We start from the raw sequence: 24,139 nt of genomic DNA, 5'->3' as shown, positions 1-24,139 counted from the left end.
TCATTTTACTTGTAATACTTTAGGTACATTTTCCTGTTTATATTCACATATTTTACCTTCAGTAACATTTCCATGCAGCACTTGTATTTTGACAGTGTGGTACTACTACTTTTACTTGAGTACAGGAAGTGAGTACTTTGTGAACACTCATGTTCTGGTTTGTTTAAAGTGAACAAAGAAGAAAATAAAAGAATTAAAATCTGTATTTGAATCCAACGTCGTGTTTCAGAATTTATTTGTTGCTCAGCATCTTTGGACTTTGTGCTCAGACGCTCTTTGTTCTCCCGTCTGCTGCAGTGACCTGATCTTACCTCGTGGGGTTGTTTGAGGTAACTGGACCGATTCAGAGCTGAAAACAAACCTGTAATAAATCAATGATAAATAAAACATGAAATAACAAGAAGCTTTGTCCCTTCATCACCTCCATGGGAAATCTGTTAAATCAGCTGCAGACCCACTTGAGGGGTTTTCTTTTTGCGGTTGCCATGTTCATGTCTGTTGCTAGGTAACTTAACAGCGTTGGGCATGTTGCCATGGTGATACTACAGAGAGCAGCGTTACCTCCTGTCACCTCGTGGCGGATACAGCATCGTGTTGCGTTCACAGTCGGCTGGTTGATTCCAGTGTCCTCAGATGACTCCTGTCCTCTGAAAACCTGCAATAAGTTTCACCTCATAAGACTTTAAACCTACACACTGAAACAAAGAGATTATATAATAATAATTGTTTTTTTATTTGAACAGATTTCATTATGAAACAAGAGAAATATTTTTCTATGTCTTTATGTTTCAAGAGCAGGAACATTTTAATTGTTCTGATTTAAATCCAAGAAACAAAATGTTTTACAGTCTAATGTTTGTGTCTGAGAAGTTTCACCTGTAACTGTCAGAGTGCACATAGGCGTGCACGTGAGGTGTCTGTGCACGACAAACTAACATGTTCATGTTCATATTCATATTCATATATGATATAAATATAACATGTTGAGTCTTTTCTGTGAGTCTCCCCCTGCTGCTGAGTTGGTGTCACTGCGTTTCTCTGACTGTTCTTCAGGAGCTTGTGATAAAACCAGAAACAGCAGCGTTGTTCAGAAGATCTGAGTCATCAGCTGACGATCATGTCCTCGGACCTGGTGGTCCTCCCCTTCCTCCTCAGGTGTCTGCGGTCGAGGACTCGTCTCTCCACCTTCAGCACCTCCTCGTACAGGTTGGCCGGCTTCACGTTCAGCAGGAAGGAGAAGAGCTGCAGCAGCCACACGAACGACCGAGGCAGCGTCGCCTCCACCTCCAAGTAATGACTCCTGCACTTCCTGTGGAGAAGGAGAAGATGTCAGGACCTGAGGAGTGAAACTAACACATCACCTGACTGCATCGTGACAAAACTGATTTTAAAATCCCAACAATCATTTATTGAATACAAAGAGCTCCCGGTACTTTCATTTAATGAAAGCCAACAGGATTTTGATACTTGAGTTAATATTGAAGCCACTTTTTTTTTTTTTTTTTTTTTTTTTTAAAGGTGCTAATGTTACTTTTTGCTATAATGGTAACAGCTCTCTTTATGCCAACATGACTTTTGTCTTAATGCTAATTTTACTTTTTGCTAATAAGTGATACCATAACGATGCTAGTGGTCATGACTTGCGTCAATGCACAGCTCGTTCCAACTTATGGAAAAGGTCATTTTAGGTTTTTATATGAATCCCTTCTTGTTTTTAAGTGTTTAGCATCATGCTAACATTTGCTGTTATCTTTTCAATCCCCTTTATAGAAATAAAGATGGTTGATTCAACACTTTCTAACGTACTTGGGGTCGCAGACTCGGAGCGCCGTGTGCCAGTATGCTGTGTTAGACAGAGTCTGGACGTTGTGTTTCAGGGTCAAGACTCGGTCCAGCTTCTGGTGGTGCAGACTGGGACCGTCTGCTCCGTCCTCGTCCCCCCAACAGAATATGAAGCTGGACAGACCGCAGCGCTGGACGCCCACGGGACGAGAAGACAGCTTTTCAAAACACATCTGAACCTGCTCTGCTGTCCCTGCAGAGACACAAACATCACAGCTGGTCTAGTTTCAATACGTCCGATAAGTAAAAGGAAGCTGTCCACGATAAGCATCAACCGTTACCATGACTTCACCAGTCGGTTTGTGAGCTGCTGTTTTGAAACCTCACTTTGACATTTTGAAACCAGAAGTCACCATAGCCAGACTTGGACACTGCACACCTGCACCCATTAAGTGATACTAGCTGTCAATCACACTGTGGTACCCCCCCCCCCCCCCCCCAATACATCCGGTGCTTTATGGTCTGTTTGACTCTAAATGGTCATAATTTACTGAATGAACATCATCGTTATTGAAGAAAACTTGAAACTAGAGACTGAGACACAGTCGATGATCCTCAAGTTACAGAGCTCAACGTGTCCTCGAGTGTCAGTGATCCAGTGACGTCGTCTGAACAGATCATGGTCGGTTCTGCTGCTGTTCATATTCTAATCTGGGCAGAAATATGACGGAGCGATGACGGAGCGATGACGGATCTCTGGAAACTCTTACGTTTCCTTTTCATCACAACAGCTTTTAAGTCTCTGCTCGGGTAAAGAGGTTTCTTGGCCTTCCACTGTTTCCTGAGGATGAGAGGGAGGGAGATGATAAATATATTAGCAATAAAAAAATCATTTTGGTGTTAAACAACAAAGTTAACAACCAGAAAGCTTCATCCCACAACATTACACCATATGTCTGAGTTCAATGACCTCTAGTGGAACTGAACATTTCTACTATATGATATTAGACTGCGATATTGTGTTCACACGGACAGAAAACCTAAAAACATGATGCCTCCCGTCACTAGGTGTCGCCGGTGCACGTTGAAACGAGCTCAGGTGTCGAGTCCCTATGATTTCACCTGGCGACGTCGTGGTGTCTCTTCTGCTGAGCTGCGATCAGAGCAGCCTGCGTCAATCTGAACCACCTCCTCAGGTTAAACAGGTTTTCTGAGAAAATAAAAAAAAACAATTTCTTTTTAAAAATAATGTTTCTATAAGTTTCCTCCAGTATCACAGTCAATGCAGCGGCTTTGATTTTGTGATGTGACGTTGTAGTTTCATGTGTAAATCCGTGTGGAGGTGAAGAACTGACCTGAGTCGTCCTGGACACCGGATTCGTCAGATAAATCCCTTAAAGACACAGAACAAATGTTTAATTCACCTGTAAAATCTGAGTGGGAGGAGTTTAGATCAGTGGGGGTGGGGCAGTTACCACTCTGTGTGGTCGTCCAGGCCGAAGATGAGCTTCATGGTGACGACGATGACGGCGGCGGTCTGGATGTCGTACTGTGGCAGGACGGGACAAGACGTGGGGTCCAACGTGAAATCACCCAAACCGGCGTCGTCCATCAGCCTGCAGACCCACGGGTGGAGATCGTCTGGAAGTGATGAGCGAACAGAGAGTACTGTGAGTACCGTCTGCAGTACTGTGAGTATTGAGAGTACAGTAAGTACTGAGCCCATTATCTGCAGTACTGTGAGTACTGTTTGCAGTACCTTTAGAATGCAGCAGCCAAGAGTCCTTACACGTAAATTTGAACATATCATTCCTGCTTCTGGACTAAAATCCCTCCACTGGCTTCAGGTTCAACTTCAAAATCCTGTCAGAGGTTTTCAAAGCACTTCATGGTTTCGCTCCACAGTATATTTCTAACTCGCTGAATAAAACCTGGTCAGACCTCAGATCAGCCGGCAGAGCTGTTCTGGCCGTACTCAGAATCAGATCCAGGTCTGGCGAAGCCCTCTCCAGCGCCACCCGATGGACACGCTCTCTAACATCCTTCCTGTCAAGGGACGCTGCAGCCTCAGCACGGTCACTTCCCAACTGTGGCTCATACTTACTTGCAAGTCTAGTCTTGTATTTGTTATTATAGTATATATATATATATATATATATAATGTATTTTGTTTTGATGTATTCTCTCAATGGGAAGCACATTGAGTTCCTCTTATGAAATGTGCCATGTAAATAAAATGTCCATTACTGTCTGCAGTACTGAGAGCGCTGGTGTTACCGGGCAGGTTGGCGTCTGCCAGGTAGCGCAGGCTGAGCAGCGCTGGGTGCAGCAGACTCTGTCGGCTGATTGGAGGAAAGGTTGGAAGCTGCAGGAACAGAAGCAGAGTCTGAGCCTGGCGCTGGACGAGCCGGTGGGACGGGACGCTCTGTGGAGACAAACCCGACAAGACGTCAACAGAACGCTCACTGAAGCTGCATCTGACACCTGATCTTCAAAAACTGTTTCATCATGAACGACACGAAAACGTACTAAAATATACGAATTAAAACTAATACATACTAATAAATATCCAGATATAAATTCTAAAACAAACACTTATAACTATTAAATACAGAAAAATATCTACGACTACTAGTAGAAAACAAATACACAAATAAATACTAATAACCTAATGAATAGTTATACATTATATACATATATACAGAACTAAATATCAATAAATATGTGAATACAAACAAAGCTTCAGATGAAACATGTTAGAACATTTGAAACTTCTGACCTCGACTCTGAAGATGAGAGCGTCTTTACCGTCCAGCTTCATCTCCTCTGGAAGTTCCTCGAAGGCGTTTACGTACGGGACGTGACCTCCGTTCACCAACCTGCGAACGAACACACCCACTCAGTCCTCAACAACCTTCCAGACCGGCACTGACTGTTAGCGTGACGGGAGGTCAGAGGTTACCTGAGCAGGTCGCTGAGCGTCAGAGGCTCGCGGCTCCAGAGCAGAGCGAGGTGGATCAGAGCCAACGTCTTGGGCATGTTCATCAGACCTCGACTCCGCCTCTGACGAGCCGTCAGGTAGGTGACGACGTCTGAGGAGCCCCAGCGCTGCGGCCAATCAGTGCAGCTCTCTGCTCGTTCAAGGAACATTTCCACACGTCAACATGTTTCAAATCAAATAGAAAAATGAAGTTTAAATTTAAGATCTGTGTCAGTACATTTTACCACAGAAATATCAAACACAAAAATGTCTTTAAGATTTGTGATTTGAGATTTGTGAGCCATTTGTGATGAGTGTTGGCAAAGACCAGAGTTGTTTTGGTATAAAATATTAGTTTCCATGATCTGTAAGTGTAGACGTATCCTTTGTAACCCTAATTATATCTATATCTATATCTATATATAGATATAGATATATATATAAATAAATAGAAAGGTTTTTATTCACATCCACAGAGCAACTGTATATACAGATGATCAGTGACTGTATATAAAGACCATCAGTGACTGTATATAAAGACGATCAGTGACTGTATATAAAGACCATCAGTGACTGTATATAAAGATGATCAGTGACTGTATATAAAGACCATCAGTGACTGTATATAAAGATGATCAGTGACTGTATATAAAGACCATCAGTGACTGTATATAAAGATGATCAGTGACTGTATATAAAGACCATCAGTGACTGTATATAAAGATGATCAGTGACTGTATATAAAGACCATCAGTGACTGTATATAAAGATGATCAGTGACTGTATATAAAGACCATCAGTGACTGTATATAAAGACCATCAGTGACTGTATATAAAGATGATCAGTGACTGTATATAAAGACCATCAGTGACTGTATATAAAGATGATCAGTGACTGTATATAAAGACCATCAGTGACTGTATATAAAGAGGATCAGTGACTGTATATAAAGATGATCACTGACTGTATATAAAGACCATCAGTGACTGTATATAAAGATGATCAGTGACTGTATATAAAGACCATCAGTGACTGTATATAAAGACCATCAGTGACTGTATATAAAGATGATCAGTGACTGTATATAAAGACCATCAGTGACTGTATATAAAGATGATCAGTGACTGTATATAAAGACCATCAGTGACTGTATATAAAGATGATCAGTGACTGTATATAAAGACCATCAGTGACTGTATATAAAGACCATCAGTGACTGTATATAAAGAGGATCAGTGACTGTATATAAAGATGATCAGTGACTGTATATAAAGACGATCACTGACTGTATATAAAGACCATCAGTGACTGTATATAAAGAGGATCAGTGACTGTATATAAAGACCATCAGTGACTGTATATAAAGAGGATCAGTGACTGTATATAAAGATGATCAGTGACTGTATATAAAGACCATCAGTGACTGTATATAAAGACGATCACTGACTGTATATAAAGACCATCAGTGACTGTATATAAAGATGATCAGTGACTGTATATAAAGAGGATCAGTGACTGTATATAAAGACGATCACTGACTGTATATAAAGACCATCAGTGACTGTATATAAAGACCATCAGTGACTGTATATAAAGAGGATCAGTGACTGTATATAAAGATGATCAGTGACTGTATATAAAGAGGATCAGTGACTGTATATAAAGATGATCAGTGACTGTATATAAAGATGATCAGTGACTGTATATAAAGATGATCACTGACTGTATATGAAGACGATCAGTGACTGTATATAAAGAGGATCAGTGACTGTATATAAAGAGGATCACTGACTGTATATAAAGACGATCACTGACTGTATATAAAGATGATCAGTGACTGTATATAAAGACCATCAGTGACTGTATATAAAGACGATCAGTGACTGTATATAAAGACCATCAGTGACTGTATATAAAGACGATCAGTGACTGTATATAAAGACGATCAGTGACTGTATATAAAGACCATCAGTGACTGTATATAAAGAGGATCAGTGACTGTATATAAAGACGATCAGTGACTGTATATAAAGACCATCAGTGACTGTATATAAAGACGATCAGTGACTGTATATAAAGACGATCAGTGACTGTATATAAAGACCATCAGTGACTGTATATAAAGACGATCAGTGACTGTATATAAAGACGATCAGTGACTGTATATAAAGATGATCAGTGACTGTATATAAAGATGATCAGTGACTGTATATAAAGACGATCAGTGACTGTATATAAAGACGATGCCAGCACCTGCGTTAGAGGCGGCGGTGCTGGACAGGTTGGTCTCTCCGTCCGTCTCACTGGCCGAAGCAGCAGACGACTCAGCTACACTGTCGGAGTCGGATCCTGGACGTTGCTGAGGACAGACGGAGTCGGGGGGGAGGAAAAAAAGAGCACAAAAAAGATTTGAGTCTAAATAATTTAAAGTTATTAGTCAAAGTTTTGACAAATTTACATTCAGGCAAACCTTTCAACACTCAAGTAAACTGCTCCACATTTGTCAAGTTCTGCCACTAGAGGGCATTGTGTTAATGCAGTGTGGGATGATGGGAGTTGTAGTCTTCTTCCTTCAGTGCTGATGGTTCAGGAGGTTTTATCTGAATCCTCCTCAAACACAAACAGCTGATTCATCCAGTAAAACTCTGAAGAAAGCAGCTTCCTGTTAAAACCCAGTGTTTCTCCGACTCGTCTCTGATTGGCTGAGAGTCGAGCAGCAGCTCACGTTTGCTCAGTTTGTTTCTCTGAAAACTTCAGATCCTGACGTTCGACGACTAAAATCCTTCATTTGCTTCACTATAGAGTTAAAAACCACCAAGATGTAAAAAGTGTCAGTGAACTCACCAGTTTAAACCGAGAGCTCCTCACTGGGGTGTTGGTGAACGCTTGTCGACTCTTCTGCAGGTAAAGTCTCCACAGCTGACACAACACCTGGTCCTAGAACAGCACACGATCGGCCATTTTCATCGACTGTAAATAAAGATGAACGACTTGTATGTTCCCTAACGAGAAGCCCCCCCCCCCCCCCCCCGTTCTTATCTCACTGATGTTGGTTCAAGTGTTTCTGATCAGTTTGGTTTGAATCAGTTATTTGATGATATAAAAACAGGCTGAGACGTCATGATTGACAGCTGAGACTGACTCCTGATTGGTTGAGAGCATGAATTGGCGGGACCTTGACACCACGGCTCTGAATTCAAAAGGAGCAAGATGGCAGCATTTATAATATACAAAATTAAATAAAATATTTTTGGCTTAATTTCTGGAGTAACTGGAGACAGTCTTTGATCTTTACGTACAGTCTTTGATCTTTTTCTGGTCTGTTTCTGACGGCTCCCCACGTTCAACCATTGGTGTAAAACCTGACCTTGAAGTGAGCAGAGACTCCGAGTCGGAGCAGAGCGTCGGCCTGGTTCCTCAGGATGAACTGAAAACCTTCACAGATCATCCACTGACGACCACGATCTGAGTAAACAAACATGAGGAACACTTTTTTTTTTGTAATCATTGATTAATCGTCTTAAGCGAAGATCTTCAGCTGCCTTAAAAAACTCAAAACTCTCACTGGGCAACTATAACCAGAGAAGATTAAAAAGTATGAATGGAATTTCTGAAAGATTGATGATTAATTCTGTCGGTTTCAGAATCATCCAGACAAATAATTTAATAACAAGCACATCACTTCACATGTTTTATTTTTTCTTCAATGGATGTTGATGTGAGCCGGAGACACTGACCTGCTTTCCTGCGTCTCGTCCCTCTGCCGATAGTGGAGATTCTGGTGGAGCCGGGGGTGAAGGTCGTGTCCACCACCTCTTTGGTTCTCTGAGGACATTTGGACACGTTCACGTATTAAAAATAAATTTTAATTCACACAGATGAAAACTGATGAAACTCAAATGAAAAGTCACAAATACAACGCTGCCACCTGCTGACGTGAAGCTGCACTGTCCCTGAATGTCTCATGTTTTCAGACATGACCTCCAGAGGATGTAAGGAGAACTGTCTCCAGACTTTCTCCAGAGTTTGTGTTTCACACATGAACAACACAGCCGGAGAGGGGCGGAGCAGCAGACAGAGACAGGAAGTGACGTGTGACCTCTGCTGCAGAGGTCATGTGATCATGTTGACATCACCTGACACCTTCAGCTCTGATCACCACAAACTCTCTTCACATCTTCGTCTGTGTCTTCATCGTGTGTGTCAGCACTTCTTCACCAGAGGTTTGTTTTAGTTTCTTCATGTTTGTGTCCCGTGTTAGAAGCTCCTCCCCCCCCCCACTCAGTGAATCAGTGGAGGATCCTCTGCTGTGTTCACACTGCTCCTGGATCTAGACTTTATACAGGAGCTCAGGAGGAGGAGAAACTGAGTCTGATCCTCCAGAGAAGATCCAGAGAACTGAGGAGCTCAGGAGGAGGAAGACAAACTGAGTCTGATCCTCCAGAGAAGATCCGGAGAACTGAGGAGCTCAGGAGGAGGAAGACAAACTGAGTCTGATCCTCCAGAGAAGATCCAGAGAACTAAGGAGCTCAGGAGGAGGAAGACAAACTGAGTCTGATCCTCCAGAGAAGATCCAGAGAACTGAGGAGCTCAGGAGGAAGAAGACAAACTGAGTCTGATCCTCCAGAGAAGATCCAGAGAACTGAGGAGCTCAGGAGGAGGAAGAGGAACTGAGTCTGATCCTCCAGAGAAGATCCAGAGAACTGAGGAGCTCAGGAGGAGGAAGACAAACTGAGTCTGATCCTCCAGAGAAGATCCAGAGAACTGAGGAGCTCAGGAGGAAGAAGACAAACTGAGTCTGATCCTCCAGAGAAGATCCAGAGAACTGAGGAGCTCAGGAGGAGGAAGACAAACTGAGTCTGATCCTCCAGAGAAGATCCAGAGAACTGAGGAGCTCAGGAGGAGGAAGACAAACTGAGTCTCACTCCTTGTGTTCACACGTGATCCTCCAGAGGATGTCCGGAGATTATCTGGAGTTCAGTGCAGGTCTAAAGCAGCTTCTGTGTCTCAGTGTCCCAGTCAAAGAGCAGATCTACATCTCATAGAACATCAGTGCAGATCTGCAGACGTCAGCTCATAGACACTTCTCGTCCAATCAGACGGAGCCTGAGAAGAAGCTATGAATGGTGCTGAAGGAACTTTGACAATGTTCAACATTTGACATCTTTATTCAGATCAGAAGAGGTGATGTCATGCTCCAGATCAGCTGATCATGTGCCTGTTGTTTACCTCGATGACGTTGTGGCAGGATCTGCAGTAGAACCGACCCTCGTCTGAAATCCCCCAGTCCACCGCGGAGCACTGCGCACACAGCTCCGTGAAGCCGGCCTGCACGCGCACACACGCGCACACACACACACACACACACACACACACACACACACACACACACACACACACACACACACATATATACACACACCACATATACACACACACAGATTAGTTTGGTGATTCGAACTGAAACACTTTTCTGTGAATTAAAAAAAACTGAGAAGAGAAACTACCGTAAGTTCTTCATCCATGTTCACGTTCAACGTTCAAACCGTTTAAACTCAACGAGTCAGCTGCTCGTTCACGTGTCGCGTGTCCTCTTCCTCTTCCTCCTCCTCTTCTTCTTCTTCTTCTTCTGCTTCTTCTTCTTCTTCTTCTTCCTCCTCTTCTTCTTCTTCTTCTTCTTCTTCTTCTTCCTCCTCTTCTTCTTCTTCTTCTTCTTCTTCTTCCTCTTCTTCCTCTTCCGTGATTTCCAGTAGACTGAACGGTCAGTGGCGCTCTGCTGCCTCTCACAGTCTGAGAGGTGAACTACCACTGAATATGTCTGACATATACATACATACAAATATGTAATTTTCATGTTGTTCAAAAGTGGTTATAATAATAATAATTATTAATATAGTGACAATAAAAATACTGAGAATAATAATGATGACAATAATAACAATAATAATTTATTAATATAAACATCAATAACAACAGCAATAATATTATTAAAAACTATGTAAAATAGTGATGATAATAATAATAATAATAATGATAATAATTGTCTCTGGTGTTTGAACGTGTTTGTTTCCCGCCATGTGTTGATGATGTCACTTGTTAAAAATAACCTGCCAGATGTCTCTATGTTATTCTTACGTAAGATGACGTCAGGCATGTTTCTCCTCTGGTGACATCACTTTTTAATCAACCCCCATTAAAATCCCTCCGTTTTTAAAGGTTAAATTTTTTTCAAATTCCAGCAGGATTTATTCAACAGTTTGTAAAGTTTGGCATAATACAGACTTTATGCAACAACTGATTTTCAAAATAAAGCTGTGTGCTAGTATTCTCCAGTAATATCAACGAGGTGATTATATAATAAGAATAATAATAGCTATTTTGATATGATAGAATCTTGAGGAAATCTGAAGGATCAAAGTCTGAGATAGACCTTCACACATGTTCATGTTGTTGGACTTTAAATCATTTAAATCTGGCAACTTTAAAATTCAGCATGTAGCTTTTACAAGCAATTCTTTTAAGATTGAATATCATTTGACCTATTTGGTTAATTTATCACATAAAGTTAAATCTTTTATTTTATTAGTATTGAAGTTTATTTACTATAAGTCCTCTGTAACATTATGTAATTTAATATATAATGTTCTATAATGAATCTTGTGATTGATTCGTTGCATTTTAAAACTTTATCATTTTAAAAATATTTCATTATTTCTGTTGTATTGTAAGTGTATTATGTTGTGCTTTAAACATCAGGCTTTTATTTTGAAGGCACTTGTATCCACTTCCGTCCCGCATGTCCTGCCTGTTGCGTGTTGACTTGCAGATTTCCGTCTTCCTGGTGCTCGGAGCGGAAACGTTTTGTTTTTCATCTCAGTTCATTCTTGACTTGTATCAGCGGACGTGTTTGAACACTTTCTTCCAAACTGTCGCGAACGTGTTGCCTGTGATGTTGGAGCTTTTATTTTGAAGGAAGCAGCGGGGCCGGTAAACATGAAACCGGACATCACAGTTTTTACGATCCTCGCGGTTCTCACGGTTTTAACCGAAGCGGTTCGATCCGCAGACACCGAGCAACAGGAAGAAGGTGAGTCCGAACTTCCGCTTTCCGCTGATAATATTCACCTCATCATTTTTCTGTATAATTTCTTCTCGACTTTCTTATGTAAAGTTCCTTCAGATACAAATAAACACAACATTTAAAAACAACGTTAATATAAGACGATGAATCAAACAACTTAACGTACAACACAGTGTTATCACCAGAGACTGTAAATAAAGATGGATCCCGCGAAAGAGCCAAAAAGTCAAGCAAAAGTGTTTCGAATATGTTTATACGTCATAAACCAATTCCAACTGACGTCATCACCACAAGAGGGCAGCGTTCAAATCTGAGGTACGAAGTGGAGACGTGTCCTCCATCTTTATTTACAGTTTATTTTTCAACACGTGTGACAGGAAACAATTTAAACGAGAGATTATTAATCAAAGTAAAGAGATAACATTTTATGAAAAAAGACCAAATTTAGTGTTATTTTAGTTGTCAACTTAAAAAACTAACTAAGTTAAAGTTGTGATGATTGACACGTATAATAAACACGTATTGTCGACAGTGTCACATCCCATAATATATGAATATATTAGTAACGTTTCCAATAAAAGAGAACTAATGTAATAAAGTAAAACAAGCTCATTATTTTCTCTCATATATATTTTATATAATGTCAAAAAACAACTAAACTCTTGGTCGTATTTGTTCAGGTAAATGTTGAATTCAGACGTGGCTGGATGACGTCACAATGTGTTTCCTCCGCAGCGTCTCTCAGGTCGATGCTGGACGACTTCGACGTGCTGCGTCTGTCCAGCCTGCAGACGCACTCCGTCCGCCGCAGAGACGTCCAAACTCAGAGTCACGTGGAGAAAACGCTCAGCTTCTACGCCCTGAAGAGGTCCTGGTCTCACTCAGAGCCACGGCAGGTGTCACCAGAATGATGCTAACACAGCCTGTTTGTGTGTGTGCAGGACGTTCAGACTGTACCTGAGGACGAACGACGAGCTGTTCACTGACGACTTCAGAGTGGCGGTCGTGGACGAGGACGGAGAGCAGAGCTACCAGATCAACAGACACAACTTCTTCACCGGACATGTCATCGGTGTGTGTGTGTGTGTGTGTGTGTGTGTGTGTGTGTGTGTGTGTGTGTGTGTGTGTGTGTGTGTGTGTGTGTGTGTGTGTGTGTGTGTGTGTGTGTGTGTGTGTGTGTGTGTGTGTGTGTGTGTTGAAATAAAAGTGTAAAGCTTGTGTGTTTCCAGGAGAAGAAAATTCTCGAGTTCAGGCTCATATCGACGACCACGAGTTCTCCGCTCACATCCTGACTGATGAGGCAGAATTCAACATCGAGGTACGACACAGACGCCGACCGTCTGATACCGAAAAATAAAAGCTCCTACATGTCTTCTCCTCTGTGTCCAGCCTCTGTGGAGGTTCACGTCAGCGCCCCCTGATGGTCGCCTGCTGATCTACCGCTCAGAGGACATCAGGAACCTGAGCCGCCTGCAGCATCCATCAGTCTGCGGCTACGTGACCTCCGACCCCAGCCACCTCCTCCCGACAGCGTTTAAAACAGCCAAGTTGACGGAGCGGGAGGAAAACGGTCCGTAGATCGCTTTCTCTTTCATCTAGTTTCAAATTTCAGGAAAAGATTTTCTTTATTTGGATGTTTTTCACTGTGGGTTTGAGGTAACCAGCGGCTGCTCGTCGCATAAACAGCTGTTCTTAAGGCTCAGCCATTTCTAACGACTGAAGAAGAAGAAGAAGAAGAGTCGGCACCAGCCTCTCATTTTATTAGCATGTTGCTAACATGTTTCTAACGTGTTTTTTGTCCTCACCTGCTCAGAGTCTGTGTTCAGAGGGAAACGTCAGGTCCACGACCACAAGAGAAACACGTGTCCTCTGCTGCTGGTGGCCGACCATCGCTTCTTCAAACACATGGGCCGAGAGGAGGAGAGCACCACGCTCAACTACCTGGTCAGACCGACACGTGGACACACACACGTACACGTACACACACCTGTACACACGTACACACGTACACACACCTGTACACATGACACACACACGTACACACACCTGTACACACGTACACACACCTGTACACACGTACACACACCTGTACACGTGACACACACACGTACACACACCTGTACACACGTACACACACCTGTACACGTGACACACACACGTACACACACCTGTACACACGTACACACACCTGTACACGTGACACACACACGTACACACACCTGTACACACGTACACACACCTGTACACACGTACACACACCTGTACACGTGACACACACACGTACACACACCTGTACAACAGATTCCATGAATGCTGACAGTTAGTCACCTGACTGTCTCTTCAGATCGAGCTGATCGATCGAGTGGACGACATCTACAGAAACACATCGTGGGACGAGGAGTTCGTTGGCTACGGAGTTCAGATCCAGCAGGTGAGAAACATGACGGAACACTGTGATTGGCTTGTTGTATATTTGGGTGGAGTCATGCGACATCAGAGCAAGAAACACGTTTAACACTCGTATTTCCTGTCAGATCATCATCAACAAGATTCCGAGCACTGTGGATCCAGGAAAAGTCACTTCAACATGAGAGGAAGTCCAGAGAAGGGCAGAGACGTTTGGGACGTCAAGAAAACTGCTGGAGGGTAAAAAGCTGCCACGACTCCAGCGTCACGCCAACACGCTGCAAGTTGTATGTTGAATCCCGCCTTCTCTCCTTTGTCCTCTTGCAGCAGTTCAGTGTGGACATCGCAGAGAACGCCTCCAACGTGTGCCTGGCGCACCTCTTCACCTACCAGGACTTTGATGAAGGGACGCTGGGGCTCGCCTACGTCGCCCCGGCCAAACCCGACATCCCCGGAGGCCTCTGCTCCAAAGGTAGAGTCCTGTCGCTGAAGTCATCTGAGCACGAGTGAAAACTCAATGGTCACATGTTGTTGTTTCTTTAGCGTGTCCTTCATCGGCAAACCAACAGAGAGCCATTTACCTCAACACGGGTCTGACCAGCACTATGAACTATGGGAAGACCATCCTGACGAAGGTGGGTGGTTTCTCTGAAAAGGTGTTTGACCACCGCTCCGCTGCCTTCATAGGTAATAACAGCTTGGTCTCTGCAGGAAGCGGACCTGGTGACAACCCATGAGCTCGGCCACAACTTCGGAGCAGAGCACGACCCCGACAACATACCGCACTGCGCCCCCCGAGAGGACGAGGGAGGGAAGTACGTCATGTACCCGATCGCTGTGAGCGGAGACCACGTCAACAACAAGGTGCTGCTTCCTGTTCTTCACGTGTCGCTCAGACCAGCTGAAACCTGAAGGACGACGTCCGTGAATCTCTCTCGTGTGTCCAGGTTTTCTCAAACTGCAGCAAACGCTCCATCGTGAAGCGTCTGAGGTCGAAGGCGTTGTCGTGCTTCAGGGAGAGAAACATTAACGTGTGTGGGAACTCTCGGGTGGAGCAGGGGGAGGAGTGTGATCCTGGACTCCTGAACATCAACTCAGATCGCTGCTGCACGGACGACTGCCGCCTCAGACCTGGAGTTCAGTGCAGGTCAGAGACCAGCTGGGGGGGGGGGGGGGGGCTACAAGTCCGATTACAGGTGCAATCTGTAAAGTTAAACATTATAATTTCATACCTGCAGAAATCTGTTTTAATCAAGGTAACGTTTCCTTTGGTCACATGTAGGTGTCGTCATTTCCCCTTTGTGCACGTTCATCCAGTTGAAGTCTGGATTCACTACTTTTAGATCTTGGTGGATCGCCCCCCTGGTGTCTGGCTGCAGTATAGGTCATAAACCCTCCTCCTCCATGTTAGCAGATGGGACATGGACCAAACTAAAACGTCAAAGTAGACGTTAAATAAATGTTTGTCCAGATGTTTCTGTCGTTTCAGGTCGTTCTTGTCTCACTGAGGTCCGACCAAGTGCTTCTGGCCGGAGACATAATGGTTTCGGTTTGTCCGTCCGTCCCGTTCCTGTGAACACGATATCTCAAGAAAACTCAAGAGGGAATTTATTCACTTAGACTGAAAGATAAAGTGATTATGTTTCAGTGGTCACAGAAACTGTAACGTTAGTTAGTTATTTGATGTTATAGAAACAGGCTGAGATATTATGATTGACAGCTGAGATCGACTCAGGATTGGTCGAGAGTGTGGGCGGGACCTTGATTCAATGGCGCCGCTCCACATTCACTGCTGCAGAAACTCTGACTGCAAATGACGTCGTCGCCACAAGATGGCAGCGTTGGTTCCTGAGATATTTTGGCTTCATGTCCGGAGGAAGTGGAGACGTCTCATCGTCACGCCCCGTGTGCTCAGCTCAACAAACTGTTCTGTGTTCAGTGACAGGAACAGTGCGTGCTGTAAAGGCTGCTGGTTCGAGTCCGAAGGCGAAGTCTGTCAGGAGCCCATCGACGCCACCTGCAAAGGACACTCCTATTGCACAGGTCAGCACACGGGTCAAAGGTCACGCATCAGCGGTCCTGGTCCCGACGCCTCATGTCTTCTGTGTTATTGTCAACAGGAAACAGCAGCGAGTGTCCGCCCCCAGAAAACGCTCCAGATGAAACCGTGTGTCTGGACAGCGGCGAGTGTCTGACCGGAGAGTGCGTTCCGTTCTGTCAGGCCGTCCTGAAGCTGCAGCCCTGCGCCTGCAACGGTACCCGTCAGTCCGGCCTCCAGTACACATTCTCTCTCTAAGGAGCTAATTAGCCTCATTTAGCTTCTGTTCCACAGCAGCAGCTGGTTCCAGAGAAACATCTGGAACCAGCCTCTGTAAACCGCTCCAGACTCAGAGCAGCCGCTGAACGTTCAGCATTTAGCAGCTAAACAGCCTGAAGTTTCCCTGAGGAGGTGGAGCCCACAGATAAGAGAGGAAACTGGACTGAAATAAAAAGGATCCAATTTAAAGTTTGATCTGAGTTCTGCTGCTGAGACTTTGAAACCAGAATTATTATTAAAAACATCAACAATCTCAAAGAAGAAAAGCAGTAAGATTAACGAAACGTGACCTAAAACAAGCAAAATGATTTTCCTGTTTATTTTTTACTTTGATTTATCTTCATTTTTTTTTTTTAAACGGGGACTTAACATTTGTTTAACGAGTCTGTTTCTCCGCAGAAACCAACTCGTCGTGCAAAGTCTGCTGTCGGAGCAGCGGTGGCGCCTGCGCCCCCTACCAGGACGAGATGGGGAACTTCCTGTTCCTGCGCAAAGGGAAACCCTGCACTGTGGGCTTCTGTGACGGAGCGGTGAGACGGCGCTTCAGTAAATGAGCTTCTGGCGTTAAACACGTGCACGATGTCTAAACACGTGCACTCTCTCTGCAGGGGAAGTGCATGAAGCAGGTGCAGGATGTGATCGAGCGTCTGTGGGATTTCATCGATAAACTGGACATCAACACGTTGGGGACGTTTCTGGCCGATAACATCGTGGGTTCAGTCGTGGCGTTCTCTCTGCTCTTCTGGGTCCCGTTCAGTATCCTGGTTCACTGTGTGGTGGGTCACAAGTGGCTCGTCACTCTCATATCTCAACATGTACGTTCTGTATGTTAGCACGTGTACGTTACAGATCGTCACTCTCACCTGTTTTCAGGACAAGAAGCTGGATCAACAGTACGAGCAAAGCACCAAGTCGCTGTTCTTCCCCAGCGTGAGAATCTTTAATGCTCTTTGTTGATTGGTCTGATCGGACGTTTGATGACATCACAGTACAACAGTGGGCGGGGCTCAGATTCATTTTCTCAGTTCAAAATACGACCTGCTCCTTTAACCACCTGACTCTGACGGTTTGTTTACCCAGAATGCCGAGCTCCTGAGCAGCCTGGAGTCCGCATCTGTTCGGATCTTCAAACCTCCGACCTTCCCCACCGCCGCCGCCCCCCTTCGTTTCCAGCCGTGCAGCCCCCAGCAGACCAGCACCCCCCCCGGGCTCCGACACAGCCCTCCCTCCTCTGGACAGCCCCCGCATGGCGACCATCCAGGAGGACCCCGGCTGCGACTCCCACCTGGACGAGGACGCCCTGGAGGAGGCGTTGGGGCGCTCGGCTCAGCGCTCGTTCGAGGACCTGACGGAGAAAAGCGTGATGGGTCGCAGCGAGAGGGCGCTGCTGTTCAGACTGCAGAGACAACATCAGATCGACTCCAAGGAGACGCAGTGCTGAACGTCCTGTCCCACGTCTCACAGCTGATCACAGGTTTGATGGAAGAGCGACAGAAAAACGATTTGAACGTCTTTAATAAGAAACAACGTCTCCTGTTTTAAACCCGATGCCTCGTCGTCTCTCGGCTGGAGCGTCCACTTCAGAATCGTCTTCGTCTTCTATCACTACGTAAACTTCGATTGTGTCTCAGAGACAAAGCATCAGTTCCACGTGACTCAGCGTGAGCGACACTTGAGTTGTTCAGTGACGACTTCAGACTCCGTGGGCCTCTCAGAACGAACTGTAATAACTCTGCAGCGCCACCATCTGGTCAGTTTGAATTTGTCCAATACTTGTCTTCGTGACCACATTCTCACAGAAGTGATGCTGTTCTCACTGCGCTTCTTGCTCGTGCTGCTCGTGGTCACCATTGTCAACATGTCGCACAAATTCAGACGTGCTCGTCTTTTTATCGTCTTTTGCGATGAAACACTGAACCGCTTTAAACCAGCTTCTGTCTCGTCCGATTTCAGTTCAGCCTTTAGAAAAGCAAAGAAATCTGCTTAACTTTTTTGCATTATGTTAAATAAAAATATCAAATTTATATTTTGAACTAAATCTCAGGTATCGGTTCAGCTCACGTCCGAAAGTTCCTGTAAAAAGGAAACTGATCTAAAAAATGCCAAATATTAAACCTTCAGGTATTAAAAGTAAAACCATCAGTTGTTTCTTAGCAACCAAAGATTCGTTGACTTCAGCTGCTCGTCCTCGTCTCAGCGCTAACGTTCATTTTTAAATGTTGGACAAGTGAATGCGTTTGTTACTGATTCGTCGACGTCGACGTCAAAAACGTTGGTAACATATTGAACTGATTGTGAAAACCATCGGAGTTTTAGCTCTGAAAGGTCAAAGGGCATCAGTGACTGATGACCGTGTTTTTACCGTTTAACGTGGCTGAAAGCGATTCAGCAGGAAGTGTCGGTCAGAGGTCAGAGGTCAGAGTTTGTATTTTAACTCAAATCTTTTGTTTTGAGTTGAAAGAATCTTGGACCATGTGTCATCACATCTTTTTGATTCTTAAATATTGAGTTTTACTCATGAATTTTTATCGTTCTTACGTCTCGTGTTAAAGTCCCTAAAGAAAACCTGTTTTAGCATCTCTCTGGGAGTTGAACCAGAGTGTTAGTGCCTTGCTCAACCCACTCTGCTACACAAGACTCTGTGGATATCAAGTTGAACATCAAGGTTTTAAAAACAGAAAATCAAACATCCACGTTTGTATTTATATATATATATATATATATATATAAATACAAACGTGGATGTTTGATTTTCTGTTTTTAAAACCTTGATGTTCAACTTAATCAAGTAAATTTGAATTCATCTGAAACAGTTGATTATTGATTCATCAGCAGTTATTTTTCTCATCACTAAACTTTTTTCATCATAATGAATAAAATGTATTAAAGTATTTAATGAAAGGGACATTTAAAGAAGTTACCTTTGTCAATGTGATGGGTATTTTCTTTTTTATTGACTATTGAGGTTTTATAGATCAAATGATTAATCAATAACTAAAACATAAATATTGGAAAACTATTTTTTTATTACTAAAGTAAAATCCCCTCATATACTTAAAAGTTCTACATTTTTGTGTAAAAAATTTGAACGAGAATGTTTCATATATTTTTCTATTTGCTTTGGCAGATATGAGCTTCCTTATTTTTCAAATCATAATTTTTGTTTTGTCAACAATTGGACGTGTATTTTAAAATCCCTCAAAAAGAAGTTTTAAACTAAACCTCTGAAAAAACAGCCGTTTCTAAATAAACATGTTTTACCAGCAGCTTGCGTCGTGTCCCCATGGCAACGCCCCTCTGGTTCCTAAAATCTGTGTTTTTTATCTGGTCATATTTTTGTGTAGTTGAATAAACCCAGACTGTTGTTAAATGTGTATTTTTGTGTTGACAGTCGCAGCAGTGTGCCTTCTGTTCACGTCAGTATTTTAAACACTGTGTTGTTTGTGTTTTTCTTTGCTGCTGATGTGAAGATTTTAACGTTTTAATGTTCAGTTTCTCGTCGCTCAGTAAAGTGAATTTAACGTTAAACATCCTGAGCTGTTTTTTGTCAGTGTGGAATTTAACGTCCGTCATCATTTCCCTGTTTGTTGTTTCAGGCTCAGCAGCATTTTCAGATTTAATGTTGTAGTTGAAGATTTCAAGGTTTTTATTTAGTTTCTTGTAATTTCATTTTATTTTGAAAACTGGAAAAATCCAGTTTTGTCGAGAGCTTCTGAAAACGTCTTTAAATCGCTAAAATGCATCGGTTCATTATTATTATTAACAGTGAAAAATCTGTTCTTCAGTCGAGGAGCTGGAACCAGAAAATATTTGACATATGGACAAACTGATCATTTGACTGATCGCTGCGGCTTCAGTCAAACGACTTTTTAAACACTGAGACAGTCGATTAATTAATGTCCATCGAAAGAACGTCGCCAGCAGATATTCTTACGATCGATGAAAAATACTGAAAGTTTCCTTCTTTTGTGTTTGAGACATTTGAGTTTTGTTTCATTGAATAAATGAAGTGAAATCAAGATGAAGTCAGTGTCATTATTGTTAAAATCAGTTTTCAGTCATTAAAACATATTTCATATTTTCATTCCGTGTTATTTTTATCTTTGAGGAAACAAACGAACGAATTCACTGAAAAGTGTTTTTTTAAATAAATCAAGGTAGAACAAATTGCATTTTATTGATTTTATCAGATCAATAAAGAAACAGCTGTGACCTATGGAAGCTCAAGTCTGCCAACTGATGAAACAAAGATCACCTTATAGTTATAATAAGACACTCAAAATAATCGTGCTAAACAAATGTGAAATACCGAGATATTGTATAAAAGTATTTCTTGTTTTGAGAAACTATTAAAATAATGAGTTACTCAAAAAAATCCAAAGGATAATAAATGATCAAAACAGTTTCCTCGTTATTTTGTGTTAGGGTTTGAAAAAAAAAAAAAAAAAGTTTAAACTTTATTAAATGAGAACAAATAATCAGAAACTATCAAAACATTGTGATTTTATTTAGAGAAACATTACAGAAATAATCAGAAACTTTCAAAATGAGAAACTTCATCAAAACGATTTCTCATTATTTTTAAAAGGTTTCTATTGACTCAGGATCTGTTGTTTCACATCAGCTGATATGAAGACATTTGTGTTTATGTTCAGAATTTATTCTACATCAAGTTGCATTGATAAACTCATATCACAGCTGCACTGTCGTTACAAAATTACACTTAAACAATCGGAGCGTTACCATGGACACAAACACCCCTTCGTCATCGGCGGCTCCCTGTGATTGGACCCATGCTGGTGACATCACAGAGTGGGCGTGCTCGTCAGACGGTGGGGCTGAGGGCGTCGTAGAGTCGATGGATGGCGACTTCCACCATTTCCCTGAGAGACTCGTCCTCTGTGCAGGCTACGGTCTGAGGTCAGAGGTCAGAGGTCAACACACACACACACACACACACACACACACACACACACACACACACACACACACACACACACACACACACACGATTAAATAAATAGATGAACTAACACTAAGGCAAACAAATATTAAATCAAATTTATCTCATTAATTAAGAAATCACAGCCAACTATTATTTTCAATATTACTTTTCAGGAATTTCCTGGTATATTAATATATTTGAGCTTTTGAATTATGGCAGTTTCAGTCTTCCATACTGACGACACGACTGCAGAATTATTTTTTAAAAAGCATGAACTGGACATTTGAATCTATCTGGTGTGTAATGAAGATCTCAGCCTCTAGGGGGCGCTAACTTCAGTGAGAGAATAAAAACGTGCAGATGCTGAACTCACCCGGGTTTCTGGGTCGATGAGCGCCGTCACGCCGTCCACCGTCACGCTCAGGTTTTTACCGTCTTTGAAATTCACACAGTCGTCTCCGAACATGTCGCTGGAACACACACACACACACACACACACACACACACACACACACACACACACACACACACACACACACACACACACACACACACACACACAATCAGCATCTCGTCTTTGAAAAAAATATTTTTTCTTTTAAGATTTTTTTTAACAACCAAAACATGTGAAAATAAATTGATTATATATATAAAAAAAGTTATTTTTAAATCGAAATGAATTTCTTCTGCAGCTTTGTCAGAAATATTCATTGATGAGAAAACGTTTCCTGACGTTTTAAATGAACCGTTTGTTAGAAGAGGAGCTTCAGACGTTCAAATCTATAACTCCGCCCGACTGGCACGCACCACAGGGTAAAACAAGCGTCAGTACTCACTGCAGCATGAGCTCCAGTCGCTCGACAAACACGTCCACGTGGAACGTTTCCCTCCGACCTTCAGGAACTGAAACAAACCGTTAGCCTTGTTTCTACTCGTCACCATAGCAACAAACATGACACAGCAGGACGCAATGTTTACTGACATTTTTGGGCGTTGGGGTTGGATTGGACCTCCAGGATCACCGTGGTGACGGCGTCAGCATACATGTCGTTGAGCGGGTTGGCGATCCACTGGGACGGGAACAGAGTCACGTTAAACTTCTGAACTCAAAAGTTGAATAAATAAAGTGTTTATGTCGAGTAAAGTAGGGCTGCACGATATATCGGAAATCTATCGTCAGCGCGATATCAACGTGCGCGATAGACATTTCACACTCTAATGTCAATGTACTGATCAGATGGAGCCCTGCTGCCCGAGATGAGAAATTAAAAGATCTCTCTCTCTAAAAATACTCAATATTAACACTAAGTGGACAGAGAGGAGCTGTGTGTGTGTGTGTGTGTCTGTGTGTGTGTGTGTGTCTGTGTGTGTGTGTGTGTGTGTCTGTGTGTGTGTGTGTCTGTGTGTGTGTGTGTGTGTCTGTGTGTGTGTGTCTGTGTGTGTGTGTGTGTGTGTCTGTGTGTGTGTGTGTGTGTGTGTGTGTGTGTGTCTGTGTCTGTGTGTGTGTGTGTGTGTGTGTGTGTCTGTGTCTGTGTGTGTGTGTCTGTGTCTGTGTGTGTCTGTGTGTGTGTGTGTGTGTGTGTGTGTCTGTGTGTGTGTGTCTGTGTGTGTCTGTGTGTGTGTGTGTGTGTCTGTGTGTGTCTGTGTGTGTGTGTCTGTGTGTGTGTCTGTGTGTGTGTCTGTGTGTGTGTGTGTCTGTGTGTGTGTGTCTGTGTGTGTCTGTGTGTGTGTGTGTGTGTCTGTGTGTGTGTGTGTGTGTGTGTGTGTGTGTGTGTGTGTGTGTGTCTGTGTGTGTGTGTGTCTGTGTGTGTGTGTGTCTGTGTGTGTGTCTGTGTGAGACCTCCAGTGTCACCATCCCGGCCTCATGAACCAGAGTGATGCTCTTAAAGATGCGGACGGTGATTTTCTCGGCTCCCTCCACCTGCTCCACGTCTCCTGAGGTTAAACATCACAAAGGTTAGACAGGGACCATGATCAGCTGTGTTCAGATGTGAGGTGACTGACCTGCGAGGCTCCGCAGTTGACTGACGAGCAGCGAGATGGGTCCGGTGTAGGGGACGGCCTGAGTCTGAGTCACTGTGCTCATACACAGATCTGTGTAATCTGCAGAAAACCAACCAATCACAGTTCATCTCCTTCAGTGATCATTTCAAGTCTACTAATCAAACACACACACTTTCTACAGTCGTCAACCAAGGCTCCGCCCACACTGCAACGTCATCGCTGTGGGTTGTGTTTTAGTCTGAACAGATGACGCCCACGTTCTCCTCCTGATTGGTTCTCATCAGTCACATGACTCGACGACCAGCGGTGAACACAAAGCGTCGCTAACACTTCCTGTCAGTAACACTTCCTGTCAGTAACACTTCCTGTCAGTAACACTTCCTGTCAGTAACAGTTCCACCTCGTTGTCGCTCAGAGAAAAGAAATCCCTGCTCCGACTCTTCACCATCACTGCTCCTCTGTTACTAAGCAACCAACTGCAGAGGAGACCATCTACTTCCTGTTTACACCACATGACCAGTGGATGTGAAGGTCATGTGACGTGGGAACACGACCAGCTGGTAGACACACACAGAACTACTCACTTGAGAGGTCGGAGGGCGTCAGGATGTGATAGTTGAAGT

General features: G+C 43.2%; 3 protein-coding genes across 8 annotated transcripts in view; 1 reads left to right on the top strand and 2 right to left on the bottom strand.

The window, feature by feature from the left end:
* Positions 1–984: 984 nt before the first annotated feature.
* Positions 985–10,476, bottom strand: taf1b (TATA box binding protein (Tbp)-associated factor, RNA polymerase I, B). 4 transcript variants are annotated; one of them, XM_034580643.1, is made up of 15 exons: positions 10,271–10,476; positions 9,993–10,091; positions 8,501–8,588; positions 8,131–8,228; positions 7,608–7,700; positions 7,017–7,122; positions 4,745–4,913; positions 4,562–4,661; positions 4,060–4,207; positions 3,258–3,423; positions 3,138–3,175; positions 2,905–2,992; positions 2,553–2,623; positions 1,807–2,035; positions 985–1,309 (listed from the first exon to the last, which is right to left on the bottom strand). In XM_034580643.1, exons 1-15 carry the CDS (start codon positions 10,286–10,288, stop codon positions 1,105–1,107), a joined length of 1,716 nt encoding a protein of 571 aa, XP_034436534.1. In that variant the 5' UTR covers positions 10,289–10,476; the 3' UTR covers positions 985–1,104. The 4 variants fall into 4 exon arrangements, with proteins under 4 accessions (XP_034436534.1, XP_034436535.1, XP_034436537.1 ...); XM_034580644.1 differs by having other exon boundaries at positions 2,905–2,997; positions 3,143–3,175; positions 10,271–10,459; XM_034580646.1 differs by having other exon boundaries at positions 7,017–7,119; positions 10,271–10,459.
* Positions 10,477–11,562: 1,086 nt separating this feature from the next.
* On the top strand, positions 11,563–18,429 carry adam17b (ADAM metallopeptidase domain 17b). Its single transcript, XM_034580735.1, is given in 21 exon segments — positions 11,563–11,850; positions 12,580–12,712; positions 12,786–12,916; positions 13,074–13,162; positions 13,234–13,414; positions 13,658–13,788; positions 14,189–14,275; positions 14,379–14,418; positions 14,421–14,479; positions 14,569–14,722; positions 14,794–14,885; positions 14,962–15,114; positions 15,198–15,397; positions 16,190–16,293; positions 16,371–16,505; positions 16,967–17,097; positions 17,176–17,343; positions 17,441–17,497; positions 17,648–17,791; positions 17,793–18,042; positions 18,180–18,429. Coding segments are annotated over 20 exon segments (2,499 nt in total). The 5' UTR covers positions 11,563–11,756; the 3' UTR covers positions 18,009–18,042; positions 18,180–18,429.
* A 2,741-nt stretch (positions 18,430–21,170) lies between these two features.
* The window catches only part of cpsf3 (cleavage and polyadenylation specific factor 3), a 9,637-nt gene continuing 6,668 nt past the window's right edge, over positions 21,171–24,139 (bottom strand). For 2 of the 3 annotated variants that reach the window (XM_034580625.1, XM_034580626.1), the window contains 7 exons: positions 24,101–24,139; positions 23,517–23,615; positions 23,353–23,447; positions 22,495–22,582; positions 22,349–22,415; positions 21,886–21,982; positions 21,171–21,482 (listed from right to left, as the gene is read on the bottom strand). The exon at positions 24,101–24,139 is cut by the window's right edge and continues 70 nt beyond it. In XM_034580625.1, the coding sequence (XP_034436516.1) occupies positions 21,393–21,482; positions 21,886–21,982; positions 22,349–22,415; positions 22,495–22,582; positions 23,353–23,447; positions 23,517–23,615; positions 24,101–24,139 (575 nt within the window). In that variant the 3' untranslated portion in view covers positions 21,171–21,392. The remainder of the gene's footprint in view (positions 21,483–21,885; positions 21,983–22,348; positions 22,416–22,494; positions 22,583–23,352; positions 23,448–23,516; positions 23,616–24,100) is intronic. The other variant, XR_004613347.1, reaches the window with a different exon arrangement.

This window comes from Hippoglossus hippoglossus, chromosome 24 (genome assembly GCF_009819705.1).
Source record: "Hippoglossus hippoglossus isolate fHipHip1 chromosome 24, fHipHip1.pri, whole genome shotgun sequence".
NCBI lineage: Eukaryota > Metazoa > Chordata > Actinopteri > Pleuronectiformes > Pleuronectidae > Hippoglossus > Hippoglossus hippoglossus.
The sequence above is the reverse complement of the archived record's forward strand: the minus strand, read 5'-3'. Positions and strand labels throughout refer to the sequence as shown.

Excerpts from the sequence above, each read along its gene's own strand:
- taf1b (XM_034580643.1), bottom strand. Across the intron at positions 4,208-4,561 it reads CTCTCATCTTCAGAGTCGAG|AGCGTCCCGTCCCACCGGCT; the intron begins GTCAGAAGTTTC and ends TTGTCTCCACAG. Across the intron at positions 2,993-3,137 it reads CGGTGTCCAGGACGACTCAG|AAAACCTGTTTAACCTGAGG; the intron begins GTCAGTTCTTCA and ends TTATTTTCTCAG.